General features: G+C 52.7%; 11 protein-coding genes across 11 annotated transcripts; 7 read left to right on the top strand and 4 right to left on the bottom strand.

Annotated features, from left to right (window-relative positions):
- Positions 1-198: 198 nt before the first annotated feature.
- On the top strand, positions 199-1,131 carry A1O3_02934 (uncharacterized protein; the record flags this gene model as incomplete). Its single annotated transcript, XM_007733074.1, has 1 exon — positions 199-1,131. One exon carries the CDS (start codon positions 199-201, stop codon positions 1,129-1,131), a length of 933 nt encoding a protein of 310 aa, XP_007731264.1.
- A 551-nt stretch (positions 1,132-1,682) lies between these two features.
- On the top strand, positions 1,683-2,798 carry A1O3_02933 (uncharacterized protein; the record flags this gene model as incomplete). The annotated part of the gene is made up of 1 exon (XM_007733073.1): positions 1,683-2,798. One exon carries the CDS (start codon positions 1,683-1,685, stop codon positions 2,796-2,798), a length of 1,116 nt encoding a protein of 371 aa, XP_007731263.1.
- A 644-nt stretch (positions 2,799-3,442) lies between these two features.
- On the bottom strand, positions 3,443-3,834 carry A1O3_02932 (uncharacterized protein; the record flags this gene model as incomplete). The annotated part of the gene is made up of 2 exons (XM_007733072.1): positions 3,443-3,546; positions 3,594-3,834. 2 exons carry the CDS (start codon positions 3,832-3,834, stop codon positions 3,443-3,445), a joined length of 345 nt encoding a protein of 114 aa, XP_007731262.1.
- A 697-nt stretch (positions 3,835-4,531) lies between these two features.
- On the top strand, positions 4,532-5,501 carry A1O3_02931 (translation initiation factor 2 subunit 2; the record flags this gene model as incomplete). The annotated part of the gene is made up of 2 exons (XM_007733071.1): positions 4,532-4,610; positions 4,675-5,501. 2 exons carry the CDS (start codon positions 4,532-4,534, stop codon positions 5,499-5,501), a joined length of 906 nt encoding a protein of 301 aa, XP_007731261.1.
- A 357-nt stretch (positions 5,502-5,858) lies between these two features.
- Positions 5,859-7,225, bottom strand: A1O3_02930 (uncharacterized protein; the record flags this gene model as incomplete). Its single annotated transcript, XM_007733070.1, has 4 exons — positions 5,859-6,080; positions 6,151-7,040; positions 7,095-7,115; positions 7,174-7,225. The coding sequence occupies 4 exons, from the start codon at positions 7,223-7,225 to the stop codon at positions 5,859-5,861; spliced, it is 1,185 nt and encodes a 394-aa protein (XP_007731260.1).
- A 1,318-nt stretch (positions 7,226-8,543) lies between these two features.
- Positions 8,544-11,573, top strand: A1O3_02929 (uncharacterized protein; the record flags this gene model as incomplete). Its single annotated transcript, XM_007733069.1, has 1 exon — positions 8,544-11,573. One exon carries the CDS (start codon positions 8,544-8,546, stop codon positions 11,571-11,573), a length of 3,030 nt encoding a protein of 1,009 aa, XP_007731259.1.
- A 1,042-nt stretch (positions 11,574-12,615) lies between these two features.
- On the top strand, positions 12,616-13,704 carry A1O3_02928 (arginase; the record flags this gene model as incomplete). Its single annotated transcript, XM_007733068.1, has 1 exon — positions 12,616-13,704. One exon carries the CDS (start codon positions 12,616-12,618, stop codon positions 13,702-13,704), a length of 1,089 nt encoding a protein of 362 aa, XP_007731258.1.
- A 1,096-nt stretch (positions 13,705-14,800) lies between these two features.
- Positions 14,801-16,608, bottom strand: A1O3_02927 (aspartyl-tRNA(Asn)/glutamyl-tRNA (Gln) amidotransferase subunit B; the record flags this gene model as incomplete). Its single annotated transcript, XM_007733067.1, has 3 exons — positions 14,801-16,266; positions 16,319-16,497; positions 16,577-16,608. The coding sequence occupies 3 exons, from the start codon at positions 16,606-16,608 to the stop codon at positions 14,801-14,803; spliced, it is 1,677 nt and encodes a 558-aa protein (XP_007731257.1).
- A 420-nt stretch (positions 16,609-17,028) lies between these two features.
- A1O3_02926 (uncharacterized protein) lies at positions 17,029-18,885 on the top strand (the record flags this gene model as incomplete). Its single annotated transcript, XM_007733066.1, has 1 exon — positions 17,029-18,885. The coding sequence occupies one exon, from the start codon at positions 17,029-17,031 to the stop codon at positions 18,883-18,885; it is 1,857 nt and encodes a 618-aa protein (XP_007731256.1).
- Positions 18,886-19,237: 352 nt separating this feature from the next.
- A1O3_02925 (uncharacterized protein) lies at positions 19,238-22,405 on the bottom strand (the record flags this gene model as incomplete). The annotated part of the gene is made up of 1 exon (XM_007733065.1): positions 19,238-22,405. One exon carries the CDS (start codon positions 22,403-22,405, stop codon positions 19,238-19,240), a length of 3,168 nt encoding a protein of 1,055 aa, XP_007731255.1.
- Positions 22,406-22,906: 501 nt separating this feature from the next.
- A1O3_02924 (uncharacterized protein) lies at positions 22,907-24,283 on the top strand (the record flags this gene model as incomplete). The annotated part of the gene is made up of 1 exon (XM_007733064.1): positions 22,907-24,283. The coding sequence occupies one exon, from the start codon at positions 22,907-22,909 to the stop codon at positions 24,281-24,283; it is 1,377 nt and encodes a 458-aa protein (XP_007731254.1).
- Between the last annotated feature and the right edge of the window lie 134 nt (positions 24,284-24,417).

Raw genomic sequence — 24,417 nt, 5'->3', positions numbered from 1 at the left:
ACGCGACGCGATCCAAACGGATGTGTCATTCAGTGCCCAAACCAAAGCTACCTAGATACCTACCCAACTCATTCAACAAGCCCGACTCAGCTCATTGCATCGCATGCGGCCTCAAAGGTGGCTTGATAAAGCGAACATGCTTCAGCAACACCCCTCCGCATGCTCTCGCTGATAATAGGTCCCAGCGGTCCTGCAGTCATGTCCGACCGCGACGGCCTTCGCAAGCAGTGGACCGCCCTATATGCTCACACTCTTCCACAGCTAGCGAAGAATCGCAGCCCTGTACAGCCCATATGGCCAGTGACTCTTGATCATTGCTTTTCCCGCATCATTCTGGATTATGTTATAGGTCACGGTGAAAGACAGTGGGATCACATCATCGGCAAACCCGCCGTAAGGAATATGACTGAGCAACAACTGCATGACGCGATTGCCTTGGGCCAACAAATCAAGTCTGGCGAAGTCGACCTTCTCTATCTCGACGAGTTAAGTTTGCACTGTAGAAGAAAGCATGAAAAGACATTGGAGAGCAAGTGTCCGATGTCGGTGGAGCCAGCACCCTCGGCAAGCGTAAGTAGGAAAAGGTCGATGGAAGAGCACACCGACAGCACTCAAAATCCCACCATAAAACGAACACGGCTGGAGAAGAGACAATCCACACTGCATTTTAGCGCAGATATGCAGCCATCGGGTGCAACTTTTCACCGATCTTCCAATTTAGATCTTACGAGTGAGGCTGGTGAGGCCAACCATGAGCTCAAGCGGACCCTTCAGCGCGTTCGTTCGCATCCATCCCTTACCCAATATCGAAAGAAACTCTACCTCACGCTCTTATCAGTTCCACGAGGTCGCTATACAACGTATGCAGCCATGTCCGACTACCTCAATTCCTCTGCTCGGGCTGTGGGTGGTGGAATGCGGAACAATCCTTTTGCCCCAGAGGTACCCTGCCATCGTGTTCTCGCAGCTAATGGGACTATTGGCGGATTCTGCGGCGACTGGGGAAAGGATGGAAAATTTGCAAACAAGAAAATTGCCCTGCTTCGAAGTGAGGGGGTAAGGTTTGATGGTAATGGAAAAGTCGTGGGCGAACCTTTCCGACAATTTCACAGTTTCGAACATATCGAATAAAGCATTCTGCTTAGCTGCTGGAACGTTACAACACCAGCTTTGCCGTGAACGGCTATTTCAGACGCTCAGACAAGTCTGATTGGAAGATCTCTTGCAGCTTTTGAGCTTTGTGCCAAAATAGCGACTCGGTATTGCAGAAGTCACATTCGCTGCATCTGCTTCTTGGGCCCGTCTCTTTCAGGTACATCGTGTTATAGCACAGGTGGTCCCGTGCAGCTATAGCAAGATATATATATATATGTATATCTACCAACCCGAGGTCCAAGATTACATTCGCAAAATTCTGGAATTCTAACTCTTCTTGGACGATTCACAAGCAACCGTGGACCTATCATTGACACGACGGCCGTCGCGTCCCAAGTATCGTCAAATAGGCACGCGACTGGTGTTATGGTACCCGTTCTCACTCACTCTTACCACCTACCCTCAGCACCTCCAAGTGGCGTTGACACTTCGCAACTTAAAATCAGAGTACAGTTGCACCTGCTCGAATCGTGAGTTTGGCCTTGCAGACCTTCTCAGTTTTCTTGCCTGGCAACACCGACATCAAAATGTCCTACAACACCGATACCGTCGTCTACGCTCCCGAGAGTCTACGGAAGTCATCCGATATTTCCAAACACCTATCTCTCCCCGACGAGATTCTCATTATGATCCTGTCGAATCTGGTCCGACCAGAAGTTATCCTATTCAACAATCCCAAAGATCCTGACTTCCTACATCGCCAGTGCTTGATCTTTCCACTCAGATTGGTCTCCTATCGATTCCGAGCAATAGTTGATGTCCTGTTGGCAGATAATTTCCCGAAAGATTTGTGGCTGATAGGAGCACTCCCTATCTATGACCGCCTGAGGTTGCATGCAGTCTCTCTGGAATATAGGAACACGCTCCGAATGATGCTGTCCCCGCTTCTTCGAAGCAAGAAACCATTCATCTTGAAGGTCCACCTCCTTCCAGAGCTGATCAGCATGCGCGCTGAGGTCAACTGGGACATGGACCCTTCCGCATCGGACTCTACACGCATGAAAGATGATTGCACTGCCGGCAAGGCTATGACTGCGCATTATGCTACGGCAGTTGTACTCTCCGAAATGTTGAGGAAGATCTTTCAGGACAGCAATGACGCTGTAAAAAGAGGCAGAACACATGTAATATTCTATGAAGTTGATGGAAGCTCGGAAGACGCGCCACGTCTTGTGGCAGAAATTTTTCAACAGCAACCTACCGTCCTGCCTTTCTGGGATTTCAACACCGTCTGCGGGCTTGTGAGCTGTTGGCAGTGGATTCACAAGGCAGACCCTGATCCAGGTTCCGATCTGAGCCACTTCATTACTCTTCCGGTAGTTGCAATGACGACAGAAAGCTCACGGCCAGCCGAATGGGTATTCGACCATTGCAGTAGAAGATTGATGAGTGCGTGGCAAATTGGCCGCCCTTGGACCATAATGCCCAGTCATAGTACCACAAGAATCAAGCTCTTCGGGGTCCACTGGAAGGTCTATCGTCCCAGGAACGAGATGTTTTCGCTGTGGCTCACTACCCTGAGCCCTGGGCGGATGGCAATTCAATGCTTCGCTATTCGAGGCGCTGGTGTTCTCTCAAATGGTGACAGTCGACGGCAAGCGGTTCTCCTCGAACGGCCTTCTTCTCTGCTCAAGATTGCCTAATTTACGGACTATGCTTGCCATCGACATAAATGGTATAATAGTCTGTTTCAGTATCCTTTCGCGGTCATGGAAACCGCTCCTTTGTCGAAGCCTCATGCAACTCGGCAATCCATGTTTGGGGGGTATTGTGGAGGACAGCGACAACGCTTTCCAAAAAGATGCTTGTGTCTGCGCCAGAAGTTTTGGCAAAACAAAAGCAAGTCATTGACAGAATATTCTTGGACTAATCATTGTGGTCATGTTGCATATTTTTGTAGACTGCATTGGCTGATTGCATTCTTGATGTACACATTCACCAGGCAGCCAAACGTTGACCATGATTTGTACTCTGAATCCAGCCCCACTGTCTTTGTTGAGGCACTTGTGCAATCGTGAATGTGTACCATCGCCATACCCAAGCTCGCCCGATTCTTCTCATCTTAGATAGAAGAGGAGCATATGCGACATATATCCATGTACACAGGAGCCGCCCACTACGTGCCGATGCCAGAAGTGTTGACAACAAGCCTCTTTTCTAGCCCTTCTTAGGCCACGGCCATTGTACTCCAGACGCGTCAGCGGGAGGTTGATAAAGGGCACTCGCTTCGTTGCAAGCACAATTGTTCCTTTAATCGTTCTTCGACCCAACCGCAACTCTGCGGCATTCATAATGGAGCTGCTGCTACGACTGCGCCGAATCCTTTGAAAGCTGATTTGTTCGTCACGACAACCTCGACAGGATAATTCCACTCCATGTACTGTTTCCACCCTGAGTCTATTAGCGTCAGGACATGCAACTCTTTCTCGAACACATACCCCAATATGCAAACTTCCTTCCAAAGTATTTGCCCATGTACGGTACGATCACCATTGTAAGCAACAGTTCCAGCTGCTGTAGACTCTCCTTCCACTCTCTTTCCGCATCGGACTCTGAATAGTCCTCGCTCGTAGTGTCATCGTCGGAGTCGGAGTCTGACGGCAACGAGTCAACTTCGTCGTTCTCGTCGCCGTTCGAAGGATGGTCGAGAAAAGAGGCTGCGGCGTCGATATCGGACATTTTGTTGTTGCTAGCTCCTTCTTCGCTAGCGGACTGCCATAGGACAAAGAAGGGTTACAACCCTGCCGACAATGGTCTGTCAACACCAGTCTACACCTTGAAGATGGTGGTTATTCACCGAGGATACGACAACGAATCAGAGACGAGGGTGGTTTTGTCTGTAGGTGTCTGGGTGACGATTAAAATAATTGTCAGACAGATGAAATGGCACCCACAAACTCAAGGCAGCCATGTCGTACATACTACAGGCGCGAAAATGCTCCGTCAGACATACGACTGCGCGGCAATATTAACCACGTGACTCGCGTCACCAACGTTGACTCATATGCCCTTCGAAATTCCATGGCACCTTGCCTCAATATTCTACATCAGTAATTCACACTTAAAAGGCCAGGTTGCAACCACGACTGGTTTATTCTGAACCCTTCCCGGCACATACTGAGCACTGAAGCAGACATCAACATGGCAGAAGTTGTAAGTACCGCCAGAGACTCCCCACACGCACACGCCGCAATGGAGGATTTGCATCTGAGACCTTACGCACTTCGCCCCACTGCAGAGAAAACAACTCCCGTTCCCGCCTCACATCCTCCTTGGGAGAGCAGTAATACTAACATCTCCTCCACGTCAGCAGGAACAACCCTTTCACGAACGAAAACCCCGCAAGTCCGTAGCCTTCAGCAGCGAGGACACAATCATGAATGAGAACGGCGAAATCTCGGAGGCGCCTCGCAGCGACTCGGAAGAGAAGGTCACAGCGCAGAAACACTCATCACGTAGGGCATCTTCCATAAAACCAAGATCCAACCCAAAATCGATACTGATAACATTATCTCGCAGTAGCGGACGACAAAGCCGTTGACGAAGTGACCGACATGTTTGCCGGCCTCAACAAAAAGAAGAAGAAATCGTCCAAAACCAAGACCGAAGATGCTGGCGATGCAGAAGACGGCGAGGGAGCACCAGCCGCAACCGCCGACAGCGAGTTTGACCCGACGGCACTGAAAAAGAAGAAGAAGAAGTCCAGCAAACCGAAGACCGAGGGTGGCGACTTTGCCGCGAAGCTCGCAAGCGCCGGTGTAGAGGGACCAGGAGGAGAAGGCGAACAGGACGCTGAGGCCACTTCGCAGGACCAGTCCGGTGACATGACTGCCGGTACAGGGATCTGGGCGCACAACTGCGCGACGCCCATCTCGTACGAGCTGCTTCTCAAGCGCTTCTTCCAACTCGTCAACGAGCACAACCCGGACATTCTGGCGTCGGGCAGCAAGTCATACAAGATCCCGCCGCCTCAATGCCTGCGTGAAGGCAACAAGAAGACCATCTTTGCCAACATTGCCGAGATCTGCAAACGCATGAACCGGAACGACGAGCACGTCACCCAGTTCTTGTTCGCAGAATTGGGTACCTCGGGTTCCGTGGACGGCAGCAAGCGGCTAGTCATCAAGGGTCGGTTCCAGCAGAAACAGATCGAGAACGTGCTGCGGCGGTACATCGTCGAGTATGTGACATGCAAGACGTGCCGGTCGCCCAACACAGAATTGTCCAAGGGCGAGAACAGGCTGTACTTCGTGACATGCAATTCCTGCGGGTCCAGGAGATCGGTCACGGCCATCAAGTCTGGATTTACAGCCCAGGTCGGCAAGCGTAAGAGACTCAATGTCTAAATTCCGAGACAAACGGGCTAGCGACAAGGAGATCAAGTTGAAACCAGGTCTACAATTGATGTTGCGGGCGGGTTCGCGCCAGGAGACTTCCACTCTCTTGGAACGATGCTGAGCAGGTGGAGGGAGGGAGCAATTCTTGTACCTTAGACCCATATGAACTTGAGCAGAAGGGGGAGAATGGGAAGACGGCTATTCAAACTAGAGTTCCCACAAAAACGCCGCATGTGATCGTTATTTGTCGCAGCCCTGCAATGCAAGCCACACAAGGTAGATGCTACTCAAGGATGAGGGGGTGATGCGAGGATCTCCTCTGTATTTGCCAGTCCCAGCGCAGTAATCCAGCAAAGACCCATATTCTTAGATCACCTGAGCGGCCTGTCCGCTGATGAAGGCAGAAAAGGCATGGGCGTTTCTAGTTTGCATATACACCGTTCCAGGCCCGGAGAATTTACACACCAGGCCCTCTCCGCTGGCGACCCCGGAGATGATGCCGCCGCTGGCGACGCGTTCGAGGACATATTTGCAGTTCCATGCCACGAGGTGTCCATTATCCACAATGTACTTCTCGCCCTCGACCAGCTAGATCCAGACGGCGTCAGTAAATTGGTTGCCCCGTCAATGGTCGGCTGTCGCAGCTGAGTGAACTCACATCTTTCTTCAGTATTGCACCGAATGTAGATATCCACAGAAGGCCTGTTCCGGAGATCTTGTAGACGAACAGACCCTCGCCGGAAAACATGGCCTTGCCGATTCCTTGGCTCTTGTAATCCTTGATCACACCTTGTGTACAAGCTAGAAAAGCATCCCGTCCTACGGTCCAAGCTTCATTGCCTCCCAATCGAAGAATCGAAATATCACCCAGGGTGCTAGGGGCGAGCAACAGCTCTCCAGGACCAGTGAATGTGGAGTGGGTCATCTCGCCTCCAATTAATAACTTCTTCATACTGAATTTGACAGCGCCTTTCAAGGTAATAGACGGAGACATGGCAATCATGGCACCGGGTTTGGCCGTGAGAGGACACCCCATCGCCAACTGAATGGTGATGATGGAGTTAGTATCACGATGCGAGATCCGGTATGAGCCTCCATTGAATGTTCCAACGTCGTCTCCTGCCGTGGATTGGACGCCGACAAATTGGCCTCCTTCAGGCACCCCCGGCAGCCTCGGTCCACTGGGGCTTTTCAGCAGGCTGCCAAACTCTTGGGTCAGCTTCTGCATCCTTGGGTTTGAAGCTGGTTTCTCCGACTGCGGTGGGCCCCCGTATTGAAACGGAGAGGAACCGCTATACGAAGGCTGCCGATCATGTAGGCTCGCATGATCAAATGTTGTCCTATGGGCTGGCGCAGAGGCCGGCACAGAGCCGTAGTTGTACGGTCTTTGAGCAGTCGGCTGCTGAAGGGGCGGAGGAGATGGGGTCTGCGCGACATTGGACGCAAATGGGGGAGGTGGAGGATAGTCGGGGTTGGGAGCCGGGGAGGGGCCCGATGGAGGAGGAGGGAAGTAGTTGTTTGGCGGTTGTGAAGGCGGAGGTGGAAATGCTAGATCGCAGGCATTAGTTGGCACTCAGGACGATGCGTTGTAATACGCCGTACAGTGACCGTTCTCTGGAGGAGCTGGAGTGGCTGTTAGCCACGAGCATTTGGTATGCGAGGGCGTGGAAAAAAAGCATACGAGGATAATACCCTCCTTGTGGTTGTCCGGAACCTGGTGGAGGATAAGACATGATCAGGGCAGAGAATGGGGTCGGGACGGGCTGTTTGAAGGGAAGCAGGACAGATGAATTCTAGCACCTGAAAGAACACAGAGTTTCAACAAGTCTGCAAGAAGATAGACAAGAAAATCAAACAGTGGCGGTTACTTCCTTCAACATTGGGGGCTGAGTGAGGCCAGCGAAGTCCATATGGAATGGAAAGGAGATAGAAGAAAGACATGTAAGAGCAGGGACAAGTGAGCACTTAGCCGCCAATTCACGATGCAGGGTCTCATCTCACCTGCTGAGGTGCTTGGTTCATCTTGGGTGTCGCAGTAGGCAGACAAGTCAGAGAGAGGATATGGTTGGTGGGTGGTGGTGAGGATGGGCGCCTATTCTACTCGCGTCGATGTCGGAAGTTCCCTCGCCCAAGTTGCCCGCATGGAGTGCCGAAGGGCCCTAAACAGACACTAATCCCCTCCAAGTAAGCACCGGTGCTAAATGGGCCCTGTCTGTATACTATTGATCTTCATGGAAACGCAGCCTGATGGACCAGACTAGCCTCGGTCTGTACTTCGTACTCTTCATGGTAGCCTCGTCGACTGATAAGGTGTTTTCCATGTCTTCCTGCTGAGAGAAGAAAAGAAGACAGCATCACAGCGAAGACTATGCATGATCCGGTATAGCCCGGCAAGTGCGGCTCCCCAACATGTCAGAGTTCACGGCTCACTTATTCGTCTCGGAGACTTGCCCCCGCAAGAAAATGCCGTTGGATCCAGTGTGCACGGCCGCGCCAGCCGCTACCACTAGATAGTCAAAGCTGTCTGCCGTGGCTCCCCGCTAATCAACAACTGGTAACGAACAAGTACTCAAGCGGTAATAAGCGATCGATAGTTGTTACGGCCTTGAGGCACAGGCAGGTCCAGAATCCTGCCAATCTTTCTCGGGATGGTGAGCTCAAGACTTCTTTTCTCTGTTCCTTAAAACACATACTCGCGTATCGTGTTCATCTAGAATCGACTCGACTTCGCCACACCCCGTTTCATCCAACCCGCGTCGCCGATTGTCGCCGTCACATTGTTGACATCTATATTCCTCCCTCTCCCTTCACCGGTTGTGCATGCGCAACCGTTCCTGATCTCGCATACCGTCCTCGCCGCAGTCTGGATTGCAACCCACACCTCCCGATGTTCATTTCAAACCGTCTACGACGAAGGCTATTTCTGAACTGCTAGCGCACGAGGAGGAGAGCATCGATGAGAATTACCTCGTCATGCTACAATCACGAAGGAATTCTATTATTCCCACCAGAACGCAAGAGGAAGAACCCTGACGGATTCCACATACAAGCATGGCCTCGGAAACAATGACGGATCAACTGCAGGCACAACTGCCTTTGCGCCGCCTCGAGCCTCATTGGAATTATACTTTAATCGCAGCCTCTGTCGCAGTGTCGCTACTCGGCGCCTTCACCTCCACCCAGATGATGTGTCAGGCACGCACCGCTCGCTACTTTTCCGGCGTCTTGGTATGGACCATTTTGGGCAGTCTGACTTTTGGATTCTGTTCCATTTGGAGTCTGCATTTCATAGCCACGCTGGCCTGCGAGCTTGATGTACGCGTCGGCCTGGATGTCCCCTTGACCATCTTGAGTGCTGTTCTAGCCGTCTCTTTCACTTTCGCCGCTTTGTCTTCAGATCTACTGCGAAATCGGTATATGCGGCTCGTCCGGAAGTCCAAGCACAATGCCAGGCGCGAGAGCAGGAGGGAAGCAGTAGGGGCTCAGACTCTACCATTCCACGATGATGATCCAAGTACAGATGCTCTCTTGGATTCACACGCCTCAGAAATTGCGGAGGAGGATGGTCCTCCGGGAAAACCCAACGAGCTCCGACATGGTGACACGCGCGGAGACGGACTATTGGTCCGACAAGGACGTGGTCGAGGAATAAGTCTGGGGCCTCTTGAAGAGCACTTCGGCGCAGTCGACGGTGCCATCGTCAGGCTTGAATCTGGCACTCCCCAGTCCTTTTCGCTAAGCCGCTCTCCGAACCCTGGAGGAAGAAAGCCACTGGGTACACATTCAGATGTGCTTATGCATGAAGACTCCTTTCGAGACAGCGATAGCCTTCCCAGGAGTTTCACAGACGAGATTCCATCCAGGCGATCGTCTGCAACGCTGGGCTCGGATGGGAGTGGCAGCGTGAGCCTTCCGGCATTTCTGAACTTCAGGGTTCCCAAGACTAGCACTTATTCTACCACCGAAGCAATGACTGGCATTGTCGGATTGATCTACCGCGGCGCTACTTTCAGAAATTTCAGTACAGGCTTCGTGTGGTCTTTGGCTATCACCACGATGCATTATGTCGGCGTTTTCGCTCTAAAAATACCACAAGGTTACATTACTCTGCGGCCGTTCATCGTTCTCCTCTCGGCATCAATCAGTTGGCTTGTCTGCACGCTGGGCTCCATTCTGATCCCCCAGATTGAGGTCAATCTCACTCAACAGCTAGCATTCTCCGTTGTCGCGTCCGCGGGCGTGGCGGCAAAGCATTTTACTGGGATCTACGCCACCACCTTCTGGTCTCGAGCCAGCCCTAGCGAAGATCACGGCTATCCCCCAAATTTGGCCGTTGCTGTTTCTTGCATCGCGATTGTGACCTGCATATTTGCCAATGGCTTACTGGCTCACTCGGCCACAGTGGCTCGGAACAAGTTAGCGGAGATTGTCCAAACGAAGAGGAAGCTCTGGGCGGCTATTGCGCAGAAACAGAACGCAGAGGCCGCTGCCCATGCGCGGAGCGAGTTTATTGCATCCGCGTCCCACGAGATCCGCACCCCCCTTCACCAACTGCAAGGTTACAGCGACTTGTTATCCCGGGTGCGGTTGAGTGATGAGGCGCGACTATTGCTCCTTGCCATACAACAAGCGACCAGGTCCCTTTCCATGATCACGGCCAATGTTTTAGACTGGTCACGGCTGGAAAAGGGCGAGGCTATATGTCGACCAACGAATATTGACTTTCGACAAGTATGTGAGTCAATTCTCACCATTCTGCCCAACACGGATGAGGAGGCGGGCACAGAGTTGATGATTGCGGTCGCCCCCGAGGTTTCAAAGTCTCTGTTCTTGGACGAAACCTACCTGCAGCGCGTCCTCATGAATCTCCTCACCAATGCTCTCAAATTCACACAGTCTGGATATGTGCTATTGCTGGTGGAAATGAAGGATCAGGCTTTGAAAATTACTGTCAAAGACTCGGGCTTTGGAATTCCCGAATCCTTTCTGCCGCATCTATTCGAACCATTCAAGCAAGCCCAGACGAGGGGTGCCGAAAGGGGGACAGGTCTCGGGCTGGCGATCATCAGACAGCTGCTTGATAAGATGGAAGGCACGATCGAGGTAGAAAGCCAGTGCCGCCAAACAGATGAGGTGGGATTAGAAAAGTGTGGAAGTACCTTTACCGTCAACATACCCATTTCTGCGCCCTCGGGCCCTCCGCAATCCTTGAGTTCGCTTGGGCCCAAACGCCAAATAGCCTTTTATGGAGCCCCAGATGGGCGCTTTTTCGAAGGACTTCATCTGGCCTGGCAAGCTTTCGGATTCGAACTAATCCGTGCAGATCCTGACAGTGACATGTCTGATTCTTGGGGGTTTATCTGGACAGACATAATGTTTTTGCAAGCACATCCCTTGGTTACCCAGCGCTTACTCCAACTGCGAAACCCGCCGGTCCTGGTGTCCTACGACTCTCAGTTGGTTCTGGATCGGACAATCGGATCCATCCCTCCGGCACACATGATCCCCATCCGGAGACCATTCGTATGGCACCGCATGGTAGACACCATTAGCTCGGCGATTCAGCTGGGCAGGGCATCCGTTGATCGATCGGTCAGGTTTGCTCCCGTGGTGGACGTTGTTGACATTAGAAATGGACGTACATCAGGGGAGGACGATATCTTGAGAGGTGAGACCATACTGTTGGTGGAAGATAACAAGATCAACCAAAAGCTTGGAGTTAAGATGTTAAAGACACTCGGCTACAATGTCATTGTAGCCGACGACGGACAAGAGGCAATAGAGAAAATCATCGAGATGGATCAGGACATCGATTTGGTCTTGATGGACCAATCTATGCCGCACAAGGATGGCATCACGGCGACCAAGGAAATCCGGGAGATGGAGTTGCAAGGGCGGTTGTCTCGAAAACGTCCTATCATCATGGTTACTGCCGTTGTCGGCCCTGATGCACAGGCTTTATGCATGTCAGCTGGTGCAGATGCCTTCCTCCCGAAACCGTTGGCCTTATCAAAACTCGAGCATACATTGAAAGCCTTCTTTGGGCATGGCTATGCTTATGCGCAGTCGACAAGTCGCTAACAAGGGTATCTACGAAGGCGTATTGGACGTTGGATAGCAACGGGCGCCGGGACTTGGCCCCCTGAACAGAGGAGCGGTACACAGAGACGCTCCCGATAATGAGGTGGCGGTCCGGAATACGACGCATTCAATTGCAGTGGTTTCTAGGGTGGTGGGATCTTGGACAGCGGGCCGGAGGTATCCCAAGCAGGCTGTATATCAAAAATCAGACCGATTGGTATGTTGGGCGGATTAGATGCGAATGACAGAGTTTCTCGTTACGCAACGGATTGCCCGGGGCTGGCAATGTGATACCACACGGGCTGCGTTTCGCCAGCTGTTTTCACGCCCCGTGAGCAGGATTGATTTCTGTTAGCAATAGATAAAATGAGCTCGACAACAACTGTACTTAGGGGACATGGTGATGATAAGACCGGAAGACTTGTCACTTAACAACCTAGCCTGATGCTGGCCTGTCCCACCAATCCGCGTATTCCTGCGCTTAGGGGCGATGGCGATCCGCAGCTGCACCGATGGCGGAATGTGGTCAAGGCCGAGCATTGGATCACGCCAACCTCACAGGGATGTCCGTCTCGAGGAGGGATGTTGTCAGCGATGGCTGCCCGACGTCGCCGTCATGTGTCCCAGGAAAGGGTGGTAATGGGTGACAAGGAGCGAGGATGAGAGGGTGAGAGGTCGAGCGCAGTCCAGCTGCGATGATGAAATGCAACGACACTGTTTTTCTTCTCACCAGCCGACCTACAGTACAAAACGGTTGACCTATCCACTCTTTTCGGGCACGCCCTCGCCTCTGGTCTGTTCTTCCCACATTCATTCTCTGGTCCTATAGACACTGTCTGTTTCTGCTAGTCATCTTGACATCTTCGCCTCTGCGCTGACAACGATTCTGCTTTCTCTGGGTGGCTGTATTGCTTTCTCGCGGCCTTAATTCACCACCACACCACCACTGAACCTGCCCTGCCTTGTCCCCCCTCCCAGCCCAAGTCATCGGGTTCGAGATATCCCTTCACCGAGCCTGCTCTCACTAGCAGACCTCACGACAATGCATCCCAAAGCGCCCGAAAAGACATCTCCCTCCACCTCCGACTCCAATGGCCATGTCAATGGCAACGGCAACGGCCACGCCTCTACGAAGGGCCACTCCACCTACACCACGACCTCTCCCTCAACGATCCAGCAGAAGTTTCTTTCCTCCCCCTCCGACCTGGGCGTCGTATTAGTCGGTTTCTCCGGAGGGCAATGCAAAGACGGCGTAGACGCCGCGCCCACGGCGTTGGTGCAGGCTGGGTTGCTGGACCAACTGAGCGACGAGTTAGGCTACAAACTCCACGGCGACAGTGAAGTGCATAACTACAACGAAATGAAGCCCGCTCACGACGAACCGTATCGCGGCATGAAGAACCCACGCGCCGTGTCTGCGGTGACCGAGACCTTGGCAGCACAAGTGTACAATCAAGCACGACAGGGACGGATGGTACTGACCTTGGGCGGCGACCACAGCATCGCGATTGGCACTATCGCCGGCACGGCCAAAGCGGTTCGAGAGAGGTACAACGGGCGCGAAATCGCCGTGATCTGGGTTGACGCGCACGCTGACATCAACACCCCTGAGACCTCAGAATCTGGCAACGTGCACGGCATGCCTGTCGCGTTCGCCACAGGTCTGGCGACGTCCAAGGAACGAGATATTTTTGGCTGGCTCACCGAAGACCAAAGAATCAGCACCCGCAAACTAGTGTATATTGGGCTCCGGGATGTGGACAAAGGCGAGAAAAAGATACTGAGAGACCACGGCATTCGCGCGTTCAGCATGCACGATATTGATCGCCATGGGATCGGGCGCGTCGTGGAACTGGCCCTCGCGCACATCGGCGCTGACACCCCGATCCATCTCAGCTTCGATGTCGATGCCCTCGATCCCATGTGGGCCCCTAGTACCGGTACCCCTGTCCGAGGAGGGCTGACGCTACGAGAGGGAGACTACATTGCGGAGTGTGTTCATGAGACGGGCCAGCTCGTCGCTATGGATCTCGTCGAGGTCAACCCCAACCTGGAGGTGGCGGGTGCCTCCGAGACGGTCAGAGCGGGGGTCAGCTTGGTCCGGTGCGCGTTGGGAGATACGTTGCTTTAAGCTTGGTCCCGTAGAAGGAGTATTGGATGTGTGGAAAAGTCGGCCTTGGTCTTGATGTGTGACGTTTACTTTTTGCTTTTTGATATGTTCAATACCATGATTAGCAGGGCCTCAATTGAAGGATCGGTCTTAATTTTGGCACATGATCAATATGATCAGACTTGGAACGTTCTGAATCGAAAATGAACCAAGGGTGCGGGGGTGTGACTGTAACTTAGCACTTAGGATGTAAGAAGCAGGATGCAGAAGACCTATACCTATTATAGAGTATAGAGTAAAAGTGAGCATGCATGTGTGTGTGTGTGTGTGTGTGTGTGTGTGTGTGTGTATATATCTTTCTTTCGTGACCGGTGTATAGAAAATGTAATATATAATATATAATATAGAGATCAGAGTACGGATATAGAATATGCCTTTCATAATCGATTATAGAACACTATACAGATACGGGTACGGATATCTACTAGACAATCATGATGTACCTAGCACCTACCTAGTAATTAGGTAGATAGAGAACGGAACTTCTGGTCTGCAGACGACGACGGGCGACGTGCGGCAGTGAGATAGCGATGATGGAGAGAGAAAAGAAAGAAGTAATATAGAAGGATCAACAGTATGGACCTTACCTACCTATCTATACTCCGTACATGTCTTTGATCCAAGCCGGGACATGGACAGGGACAACCTGACTCTATCTATGTATGGCACGCACGATATTTCTATACGCACGATATCTCTATACTGGTTGACCAAGGTAGTTGCTGCACGTCACACACACCTCCGAACTCGTATGCATGCATGCCTGTAGACCTGATCTCATTCATATTCGGATCGGATCGGGCTTTGAAAACTACCTAAACTAGAGATGATGAGGTATCTGCGGATTCTATGATCTGTCACGAGGGCATACTTATAGATAGGTACCTAAGGTACCTTACCTGGACGAGGCGTCTAGGCCCCTAAGCCCCTACCACACGAGCGAGATCAAAGATACTGGACTGCGAAGGGTGTCTTGCTTTGCTGTCACTTCTAAGTGTTGGTTGCTGTCAATTCTATACAGTGTTGGTTGCTGTCAATTCCATGTCTTGTTGGATGTTCATGATTTTCCCGCAAATATGACCTGTCGAAGAGCCTGTTCGACTTCGGGTGCTCGCATGTCACCCTTGCGTGGGTGTCGCATCATCTGGCCCATCAGAAACTGTAGCTTTCCCGTCTTCCCCTTTTCAACAATGTCCTTCACATGTTTCGGGAATTTCTCGACAATCTCCTTTGCGATGGCTTGGTACTCTTCAGCCGACATTTCCGAGAAGGCCAGCTCTTCCTGCCTGACAATCTGAGAGATAGGGCGACTGTCACCGTTAAAGACCAATTTCAATATCAGTTTGGCCGAAGCACCTGTAATCTGCTTCTCTCGCACTCGGTGTATGATTTCGGCTATTTTGTCGAACGGGACCGCCTTGTCGGACCATTGCCTTTCGTCGGTGGACAGGAGAGACCCTAGCTCATGCAAAACCCAGTTGGCTGCCATCTTTCCGAGATCAGGTTGGGGCACGGAATACGTGGCGAGGCTGGACAACTCCGCGACGACTTTTTGGAAATATATCAGTCTGTCGCCGTCGTCGAGTAGCACCAATGTCCTTGCGTCGGTAGCTGAAAGCCCATATTCCTCGACAAGCATCTTGGCCAGCTCTGTAGGCAAGGGAGGCAAGGTCTGCCGAACGAATTTGATCAGATCGAGGCCGATATATAACGGCGGAATGTCGGCGTCTGGCATATACCTGTAATCGATCTCGCCCTCTTTGCCGCGAAGTCTACGGGTCTCATTGGGCCTGGTCATCGACCAGCCCCGAGTTTCTCCCTCCACTACTCCACCCGCTTCAAGAATTCGGATCTGGCGATCTCTCTCGGCCTTGATAGCATCCTCGATGCCCTTGAAGGCACTCAGGTTCTTGATCTCGGTGCGCTGACCCAGACCAGTCACGCCGGCATAAGTGAATCCTTCGTGGCTGGCGTCTCTGCGTCGGACGGAGACATTGACGTCGGCGCGAAGCCCGCCCTGCTCCATACCAGTAGTGACAGCATCAATGGCATGAAGTATTGACTGGATCTTTCGAACGTACGCCGCGGCTTCTCGTGGAGAATGCAGGTCCGGAAGCGAGATGATCTCGATCAACGCCTGACCGCAACGGTTGAAGTCGATCAGTGTGGTGGCGCCGTCTTCTTCCTGGCTTCGAGCGGTGTCTTGTTCCAATTGTACTTGCTTGATCTTGACCACGACTTCGCGGCCTTCCTCAAGTCCGTCCTCAGCCGTTAAGACTACGCAACCACCCACGGCGAAAGGATTGTAGTATTGGGTGATCTGATACCCAGCAGGCTGGTCATGGTAAAAGTAATGTTTGCGATCGAAAGTGCTCTTGGTAATTATCGTGCATTGCAAAGCGGTTGCCGCGCGGAGGGCGGGCAGGACGACGGCGGGCTGAAAAACAGGCAGACTGCCAGGCAGGGCTATGTCGAACGCAGATATGTGGCTATTTGGCTCCACGGTTGGGTACGTGTCGGCAGCTGTTCATGGTCAGTAGTGATCCAGGAAGCGGGAAGAAGAACAAGTAAATACATGAAAATAGCTTGCGCGCCGCATTGAGCTGAGCGTGGATCTCGATCCCGACCGTCAATTCCCAGTCAGGCAGAATGTCCGGGCTCTCAGACGGCGCTGAGGCCGATGTCTTTCTCGCGGCCTTTGCAGCGTCTTTCAGCTCTTTGCGGAGCGGCGCATTGTCGTCGTACCACCGTGGACTACACAGGTGAAAGCTACGCCCCGGGGCTGCAAAGGATTGTCGAGGCAAGCCGAAAATCGAACCGTTACGGCACCAACGCGGGAAGCAATGGAGAGTCCGACTCATCCATCGTTGCTGCATAGGCTGCCACTGCTCCCCAGCATCGGCGGGACAAGGGCAAGAAGGTGTGTGGGAAAAGCTGAGGAGATGTGGACTGGCAATGCTCAATATCAATTCAATATCACTCATTCGCCTGCAGCTTGTCTGCTCGGCCGAAGCGATGGGGACGCCGGATTAAAGATCTTCTGCCGCTCCCACTGCCCAACGCCATCAACTCGTCAACTCGAGTCACCGGCCATGTGTCTGCATGTTTCGAACCAGCCATTCAAGATTCGGATCCTGCTTCATGATACACGGCGGCCGGTATGTCTGTCGAATCCACGACTCGGCTTAGGTTCTATGTTGCTCATATTGCAATAACACCATCGGCCCATCTGCTGTCTGGCTTCCTCTGTGCCGGAGGCCCGGACGGCCAGTCCAGGTACTAATCATGGCCGCGTCTGTCGCTATTGGCGTGTTAGTGGGCGTCGGAGTCCTGTATTTCACTGGATCTTACCTCTTTGCAGACCAAAGGCCCAGGGATGAGCAGAGAGTCTCAGAAAGCGATGCCCCTTTACTAAAGGCGAATTCGACCTTTCAATCCTACAAGACAGAACACGGCGAATATCCTGCAATCAGGACATTCTATAGTCCGCACTCTCATGCCCACAAGCTTCAAGCCATTGCAAATCTCCCTCTGCTAGTTTTCATCCATGGATTGGGCGGATCGCTACCACAGTTCGGCCCTCTACTCAACAGTCTTGTGAACGTTGCGCCATGCTTCGGCATAGAGCTACCTGGCCATGGATTGTCGGATTTCTCGCCTCGGGACTATGGGGCCTATTCATTTGAGGCGTCTTCGTCTCTATGGCGGACGGCCATAGAGCAAGTCTGCCGCGCGCATGGACATCAAACCGTGGTTTTCATTGCACACAGCATGGGCTGCTCAATCGCCGCAACATTGTCCATAGACAAAACACTTCCCTTTTCCGTGGGTGGGATGACCGCTCTCTGTCCGAAAGCCACCCCGCCGTCACAGGCTGAGACGGCCTCGGCTCGACGTTTCTTGTCGCTTCCAGACACGGTGCTTGATATTCTGCGAGTGTTGGACCGGAGAGGAGGATTGCATTCTAGGAGCGTGGAAAGAATGGCCGGGCAAGCTGCAGGAATAGATCTCCGGCGTCTCCAGCTGTCATTCAACAGGAGCTACAAGACGCCCGTCTGGAAGCGGTCGGCGCTAGGCTGCCTGCCGCAATACGATTCCCACGGAAACGCACGCGGCGGGCTCCCGGGTCAAGAGGTCTGGGAGAAGATCCAGGTGCCTCTGTTCCTGATCGCTGGAGAATCAGACACAGTCACCAAACCGGACGAGGTGACCAAGATCGTCTCGTTCTTACAAACCCCGGCAAAGCAACACGGGGCCAACGCAACCCCGGAGGGCAAAACATTACCGGTAGCTGCATCTGGATCTGGATCCAGCTCTGCACGGGAAGACGAAGCAGAAGGCTCCTCGTCGACCGTCGACCCCGCGGCCAGTGACAGCATCTACGGTACAAAGCCGTCGACGAGCGAGATGTCCAGCCACCACTCTGCCATTGTGAAGACGGCGATCCTGCCTGCACCAGCGGCGCACGCCTTGATGTACGACCACTCGACGTACCGCACCGTGGCCGGCCTGATTGAAGACTTCCTGGCGCGCTACGTGTCGCCGCAACTCTCGCTCGGCTGGCAGCTGCAACAGCTGACGACATCCGGCAAATGGGACGTCAAGAACCTCGAGAAATGGAAGAAAGTGATGCCCGTGTCAGGCCCGATCGGCCCGGACGGCATGTTCCGCGCGCTCAAGACGCTGCGCGAGCAGGACGAAGACCACACGCCGGCCGTGTTTGTGCGCAAGTGGCGCGACCAGATCTTTGCCGTCATCGACATCTCGCACGACAGCCCGGTCTACGACACCAACGCCCTCGAGCGCGGCGGCATCGAGTACCACAAGTTCCCCACCGTCAGCAAGGTCCCGCCGACCCTGGTCGAGGTCGCCGACTTCATTGCGCTCGTGGACCGGCTGCGTGGCGAAAAGGGCCACGGCAAAAAGGCCATCGGCGTCCATTGCCACTACGGCTATAATCGAACCGGCTTCTTCATCGCCTGCTATCTCATCGAGCGCATGGGCTATCGGCCCCAGGATGCCTTGGACGAATTTGCCCGCGCGAAGCCCCCAGGCATTAGACACGACCATTTCATCGATACCCTGTTTATGCGCTATCATGTCGGCTTGAAGAAGGCCCCGACTATGAAGAACTCGTCATAGAAATGAATCTGAATTTCTTAGCCTATGTTTCAAACGCTCAACAGTCCTGTCCTGATTGGAACCTTGTCGAGAATGAACCAGTTCTTAATGTCTTGTGGTTTTATTTGGCTCGCCGCGCCAAACCCGACTCTCTACTGGTATTCTGTGTAGATACACTCGACCGATTGTCTGTTCTCCTATTACAAGTAAGAGCGGTTCTATCTATCTCATTCACCTGCACATGCCGGTGTCTGATCCAACTGCAACTGCTTCGTCCACGTACTTCCCTTCCCCCCAAGTACGCAGTTCGATGCCAGACAAGCCAAGCCAAGCCGGGGCCACAACCACTCCAGACACTCGGAGCATGTGAGTCTCACAACAATTTCAGGTCGACAAATGCCTTCAGCACGGCCGAATCTATGCGGCTGAGCCAGTCGCGCTCAAATGCTGCAGGACCGCCCGCTCGCTCCATAGCATGCCGCAGCCTCACGCCGATGAACTCGCGAATGTTGAAGGTGTAGACCGGGTCTTGGTTGCTGATCGCTCGCTTACGCCCGTCTTCGGGCGTCGCGTCCGGCCACTCAGGAACTTCGCCTGGCTTGTTATGCCAAAGGTAGTCGCCCTCGCTTTCTTCAGCGGCTTCCTCGCGCAACTCGACGACGACATCGGTCCACATGGTAAGCAAAGACTGGAGGTTGTCGTACATCAACTCTGGGAGGGGCGAGGTTGTTGCTGTTAGTAGATTGGTCAGTGCCAGGACCTGGCGTTTTTTGCGCAGAATGTCGCCGATACTATCGATCTGCTGCATCCATTCGGTCAGTAGCCAGTGGAAAGGAGACGGCGAGGCTGCTGTAGATGAAGAGGTGGAGCTGGCTGTGGAATTGATGTTGGCAGCGATGACGGCTTGGACGAGTTTATCTGGAGAAAGAAGCGCTATGCGCGAAAGCAGCGTGAAGAGGCTGGCCTCTCCAGGACCGATGATTTCTGGGGGCCGGATGCTCGGTCGCGGGTTCTGATGATACTCGTACGCTGCTTTCAGGAGCTCCAGAAGGGTCGGGAGATAGCCGGTACTGAGCATCAATTCAAGAAGGTGGGTCAACGCTTGTTGCGGATCCAATGCAGGGTCTGACTTCACGGATATTGCTGCAAGCAGAGTCTCAAGCACGTGAGGCGCAAGAGAGGCGTCCCGTGCTCGACTGGATGAAAGCATCGATAGAAGGGATTTCATTGATGCGAGAAGAGGTCCAAGGAAGGTTGGGGATAGCACGGTTGCGGGCGACAGGATCGTGTAGGATTCGACAATCTCAAATGTCTGCCTCAGCAAATCACTACCCAATTCCAGCAGTGGAAGCAGTGATTGTGACAAGGCAAGGAGTTCTGGCGAGGCTTCGTTGCTTGGTGTCTGCTGCAAGATCGCCGCCCAGAGGTCCAGCGCTTCCTCCAATAAGTATACGATGGCCTCTGACCCTGGTTGGATCGAGTCGTGGATAATCGGAAGTATGGCATTATGGTACGACAGACTCCTCTGCGCAAGACTGTTGACAATGGCTGTAAGCATGGTCAATATGGCCTGTTTCATGAGGTGTTCTTCGCCAGACTCGGCCCAAAGTGGCGGCAGCATAGACATGATGCCTCCCGCGTATGGTTCGATATGGCCCTCCAGCTTGGTAACGGCAACTCTGACTGTCTCGAGAAGGGCCATTTTCGTTTCTGATAATTCCGTCTCAGCGATGAGAGACATAAGACTCTGTAGCAGTGGTGTAGCATATGGCTGGAAATCCGCGAACTTGAACTCGAACGGTTCGAGGACGAGACGTAGCTGTCGGCCCGCTGTGACGCGCACAACATGGTCATTGAGCTGCTCATTACTGGACAGAAGATGGGTGAAAATCTGGTAAACAGCGACTCGGTTGAGGATTTCTGGTTTGATAGGTACCCACTGACCAAGCAAAATCGCTGTGCGGCGTCGCAGAATGTTGTAATTTGGGTGGTTCAGTTGCACTTCTGGTACTAACGTTGTCCGCAGAAACGTGTTGAAGTCAAGGACATCTTCTAGGCACGCCGCTGCAATGCCGATCGCCGAGTACAAGCTGTCCTTCAGCAGGACGTTGGTGTTCGTGGTATTTGCATATTCGTAGAAAACTTGGAGTAACCGTGGTACGAGCAACTCTTTGAAGTTGATCACAAGGTCAAGAAATAGCTTCTCGGAACAGGACCGAATCGAGAATTCCCACGCATCTGCGATTTCCTCTTCACGTCTTTCCCACTCGTCAGGTTCTTGTTCCCAGTCTCTCAAGTCGGAGGGCCGGAGGACAAAGTATTGGGTCACTAGAATCTCCATGAGTTGGACCACAAACACTTCAGTGAGTACGGTATTTTTCACATAGTCGACGGCATTTTTCCTGTCTTCTTTGTCCTGGATAGTCTGGTACTTGAATGTCTGGACGGGGTTGAACACCATCTTCAGGCATGCTCGAAATAGCAGTAGCGCTTTGAGGGAAAGCTTTTCGTTTGGTGATGCGTCACTAATGTCTCCATTGCGATACACCTCCCAGTCGAAGTTCCCATTCAGGGCCGACTTGGCGTCGTTCTGGCTGATGATGCTCCACGAATGATTGAGAATGTCCATGCAGCCAAGCAAGACAAAGGAGGCCGGATGACTGCGAGCCATATCGAGATAGAGTTTGGCAAATTGTAGCAGATGCTTCAGCAGCATAGGTTTCACCTCGGCAGGAGGATTGTGGTTATAAGCTGTCCAAAATGTCTGCTGATGTGCGTGCAAGAGGATCCAGAATTGAGCAACATCTTGCTCGCGGTGCGGGCTTTCAAACCCCACGACCAGGAGACGTCTCAAGGTCTTGAGGGCAGAGTGGCTGTTGCGAGCACTGGCGAGATCAGGGTGTGCCGAACTTAAGTCCGCTCGAGCTACCAAACTCATGTAAAGGGTGCCAAGAACTTGGAGGAGCTCCAGAGATACTTGTTGCAGGCTTTTCTTTGTCCGCTGTAATCGTCCGGAGGCGAGCTCCTTGATTATTTGTAAAGTGATTGTGAGGATGTTGGAGGTATATTGGCCTGTGGCAGGGTCTTGAATGGCATCGCGGAGATACTGAGTGATGGTGGTGATAATATCAGGCCAATCGTGGGGGAACTCGTAACGGACAATCTTAGCAAGCATCAGTGCATTCTGCAATGCCAGAGCGGGAACTGGCTCGCGGACGCCGGCTTCGATCGCTTTTGTCCGAATCTGCGCCTTTTCGTTCTTGTCTATGGCATTAAAAGACGTCTTGCGCCAGTATTTGTCAATACCGTTCTTGAGTTGAATGATGGCTTGAAATCGGACTTCATTGCTGAGTGATAGGTCGGCATAGACATCTTGAAGAAGGGCAAAATAACCGGGTGTCTTCTCCCAGTTACCGATCTGCTGAGTGGCCACCTTCAATGCCTGGGCCGTGGGTAGAGAAGCATTTGTGAGGGTAGAGATGACCAGACCTCTAGTCAGCGGATTCGTCTCGCCCTCCGCCTCGACAGTGAAGGAGGGCATTTCTGTAGAACACAGTGCTAGGTAGGATATCTGAGCATGTTACCGAAGAGGAGAGGAGCAGAGATGAAGAAGAAAGGCACGCACGATCACGACGTGAGGCCGCGGGTGTTCAAACAATTGTCTTTCAAAATTGAGACTCTTCAGGCAGATGGTGAAACAAATCGAGGGGCAGCCCCAATTGGCCGGGAATAACGGCGCCAATATCCGTGAGCGGCCTAGTCAGATTTTAAAACAACACGGCTAGACAGTTAGCAATCTATCTAGGCCGAAATCCGTCTGTCTGACGTTAATATTCCCCATCATGCCTCCCTCCAAGTGACCTTCGTGCGTGAAAGTCATCTGTCAGACTGCTACGCTCACTTCCACAGCGAACTCTCACTACTCCGTAAATGCTGCCTCGGCTGCGCAGGCTGCCCGCTCGCAATTTCCACTACATTTAAATCTTTAGGACTGTCGACTTTCGCCCTGCGCACCATCTTCCACTCTCCTTATGCCTGTACCATGCCAGCCAGCAGCTTTGCCGCTGCCCAAGAGCGGATATTAGCACAGCAAGCCGCTAGACGACAAGAAGCCCGCGCACGTCACCAACAAGCGAAGGTCACGGGTTCCCCTTCCTCGCTATCGCGACTTGCCCATTCCTTTCGACCGGGGCTCTCCTCGTTTTGGTCGACTTTGTTAGAGTCCGAGGGAACTAGACCGGCATTTCGAGTAGGCCAAGTCGATGCCGAATTGCTCGACGAGGAACTCCTGCGGCTCTTGAAGACACAAGTCGGAGATGCCCTCAGATATCTAGGACCGCATCTGCAGGATGACTGGTCACAAGAAATCCTGCTCGCCCTCAGAGCCGCCCTGTTCAAGCTCTCCATATGGGATAACGATGCCTCCTATGGGGCGACCTTACAGAACCTCCGATACACCGATGCCCGGAAGCCCGGCATAGCACTACCGAAGCCGACCAGGTGGCAGAAAGGCCTATACGGATTGATCACGATCTTTGGGCGGTATGGGTGGGATAAGTGGCAAGACTGGCTTATCGATCAAGAGCGGGATTACACTTCTCCTTCAGAGCGGACTCAGGGATTGATACGAATCACCTCTCTCATCTCAACCACCCACTCGATCGCCGCGTTCTGCTCATTTTTGGTCTTCCTCGTCAATGGGCGCTATCGGACGCTCACCGACCGCCTCCTCCGCTTGAGACTTGCGCCCCCGTCTAATCAAGTCAGTCGAGAAGTGTCATTTGAATATCTCAATCGTCAGCTGGTGTGGCATGCCTTTACGGAATTTTTACTGTTTCTTCTCCCATTGGTGGGAATAAATCGGTGGCGCAAGTGGCTTTCGAGGGCATGGAAGAAGGCCAAAGATGCAGTGAGATCAGAATCAGCAGAGGATGACGACCAAAAGATCAAGAGCGGGCCGCTATCATTTCTTCCTGAAAGGACGTGCGCGATATGTTACCAAGATCAGAACCCAAGTTCGACATCCGAAGCCGAAATCCTCGGAGCAAATACGGGGGCGGGAGGCGGTGTAATTGGTTCTGCAACTACTGATATCGTCAACCCTTATGAGACCCTCCCGTGCGGCTGCCTTTACTGCTTTGTATGCATAGCAACTAAGATTGAGGCTGAGGAAGGCGGTGGCTGGTCATGTCTGCGGTGTGGAGAGCTCGTCTACAGGTGTCGACCTTGGAGTGGAGATGTCCTTGTCGAGAAAAAGCTGAGTAACAGGAACGGGAAGTCTGTCGGTTTCTCTCTTACAACCAAGGAGAGGGATAAAAGCACGGCAATGGAGCATTCTGAAGAGAGCCCTGAGATGGTCGAGTCCACTCTCACCTCTTCTCAGTGGTTCATGGCAGAACAAGAGTCGCCAAGTGGCTAACGACCGATCTTCTTCAAGTTGTGTACCACCGCCATGGCTCGATTCTGAAACATCCCCTAATTAGGCTGAAACCTATGTCAACGGCTGCAATCTGTGGACAAATTGACTCTGGTAACACTTTGCCACGAAGAGAA

The sequence above is a fragment of the Capronia epimyces genome (assembly GCF_000585565.1).
Source record: "Capronia epimyces CBS 606.96 chromosome Unknown aczIQ-supercont1.2, whole genome shotgun sequence".
Taxonomy (NCBI): domain Eukaryota; kingdom Fungi; phylum Ascomycota; class Eurotiomycetes; order Chaetothyriales; family Herpotrichiellaceae; genus Capronia; species Capronia epimyces.
The sequence above is the reverse complement of the archived record's forward strand: the minus strand, read 5'-3'. Positions and strand labels throughout refer to the sequence as shown.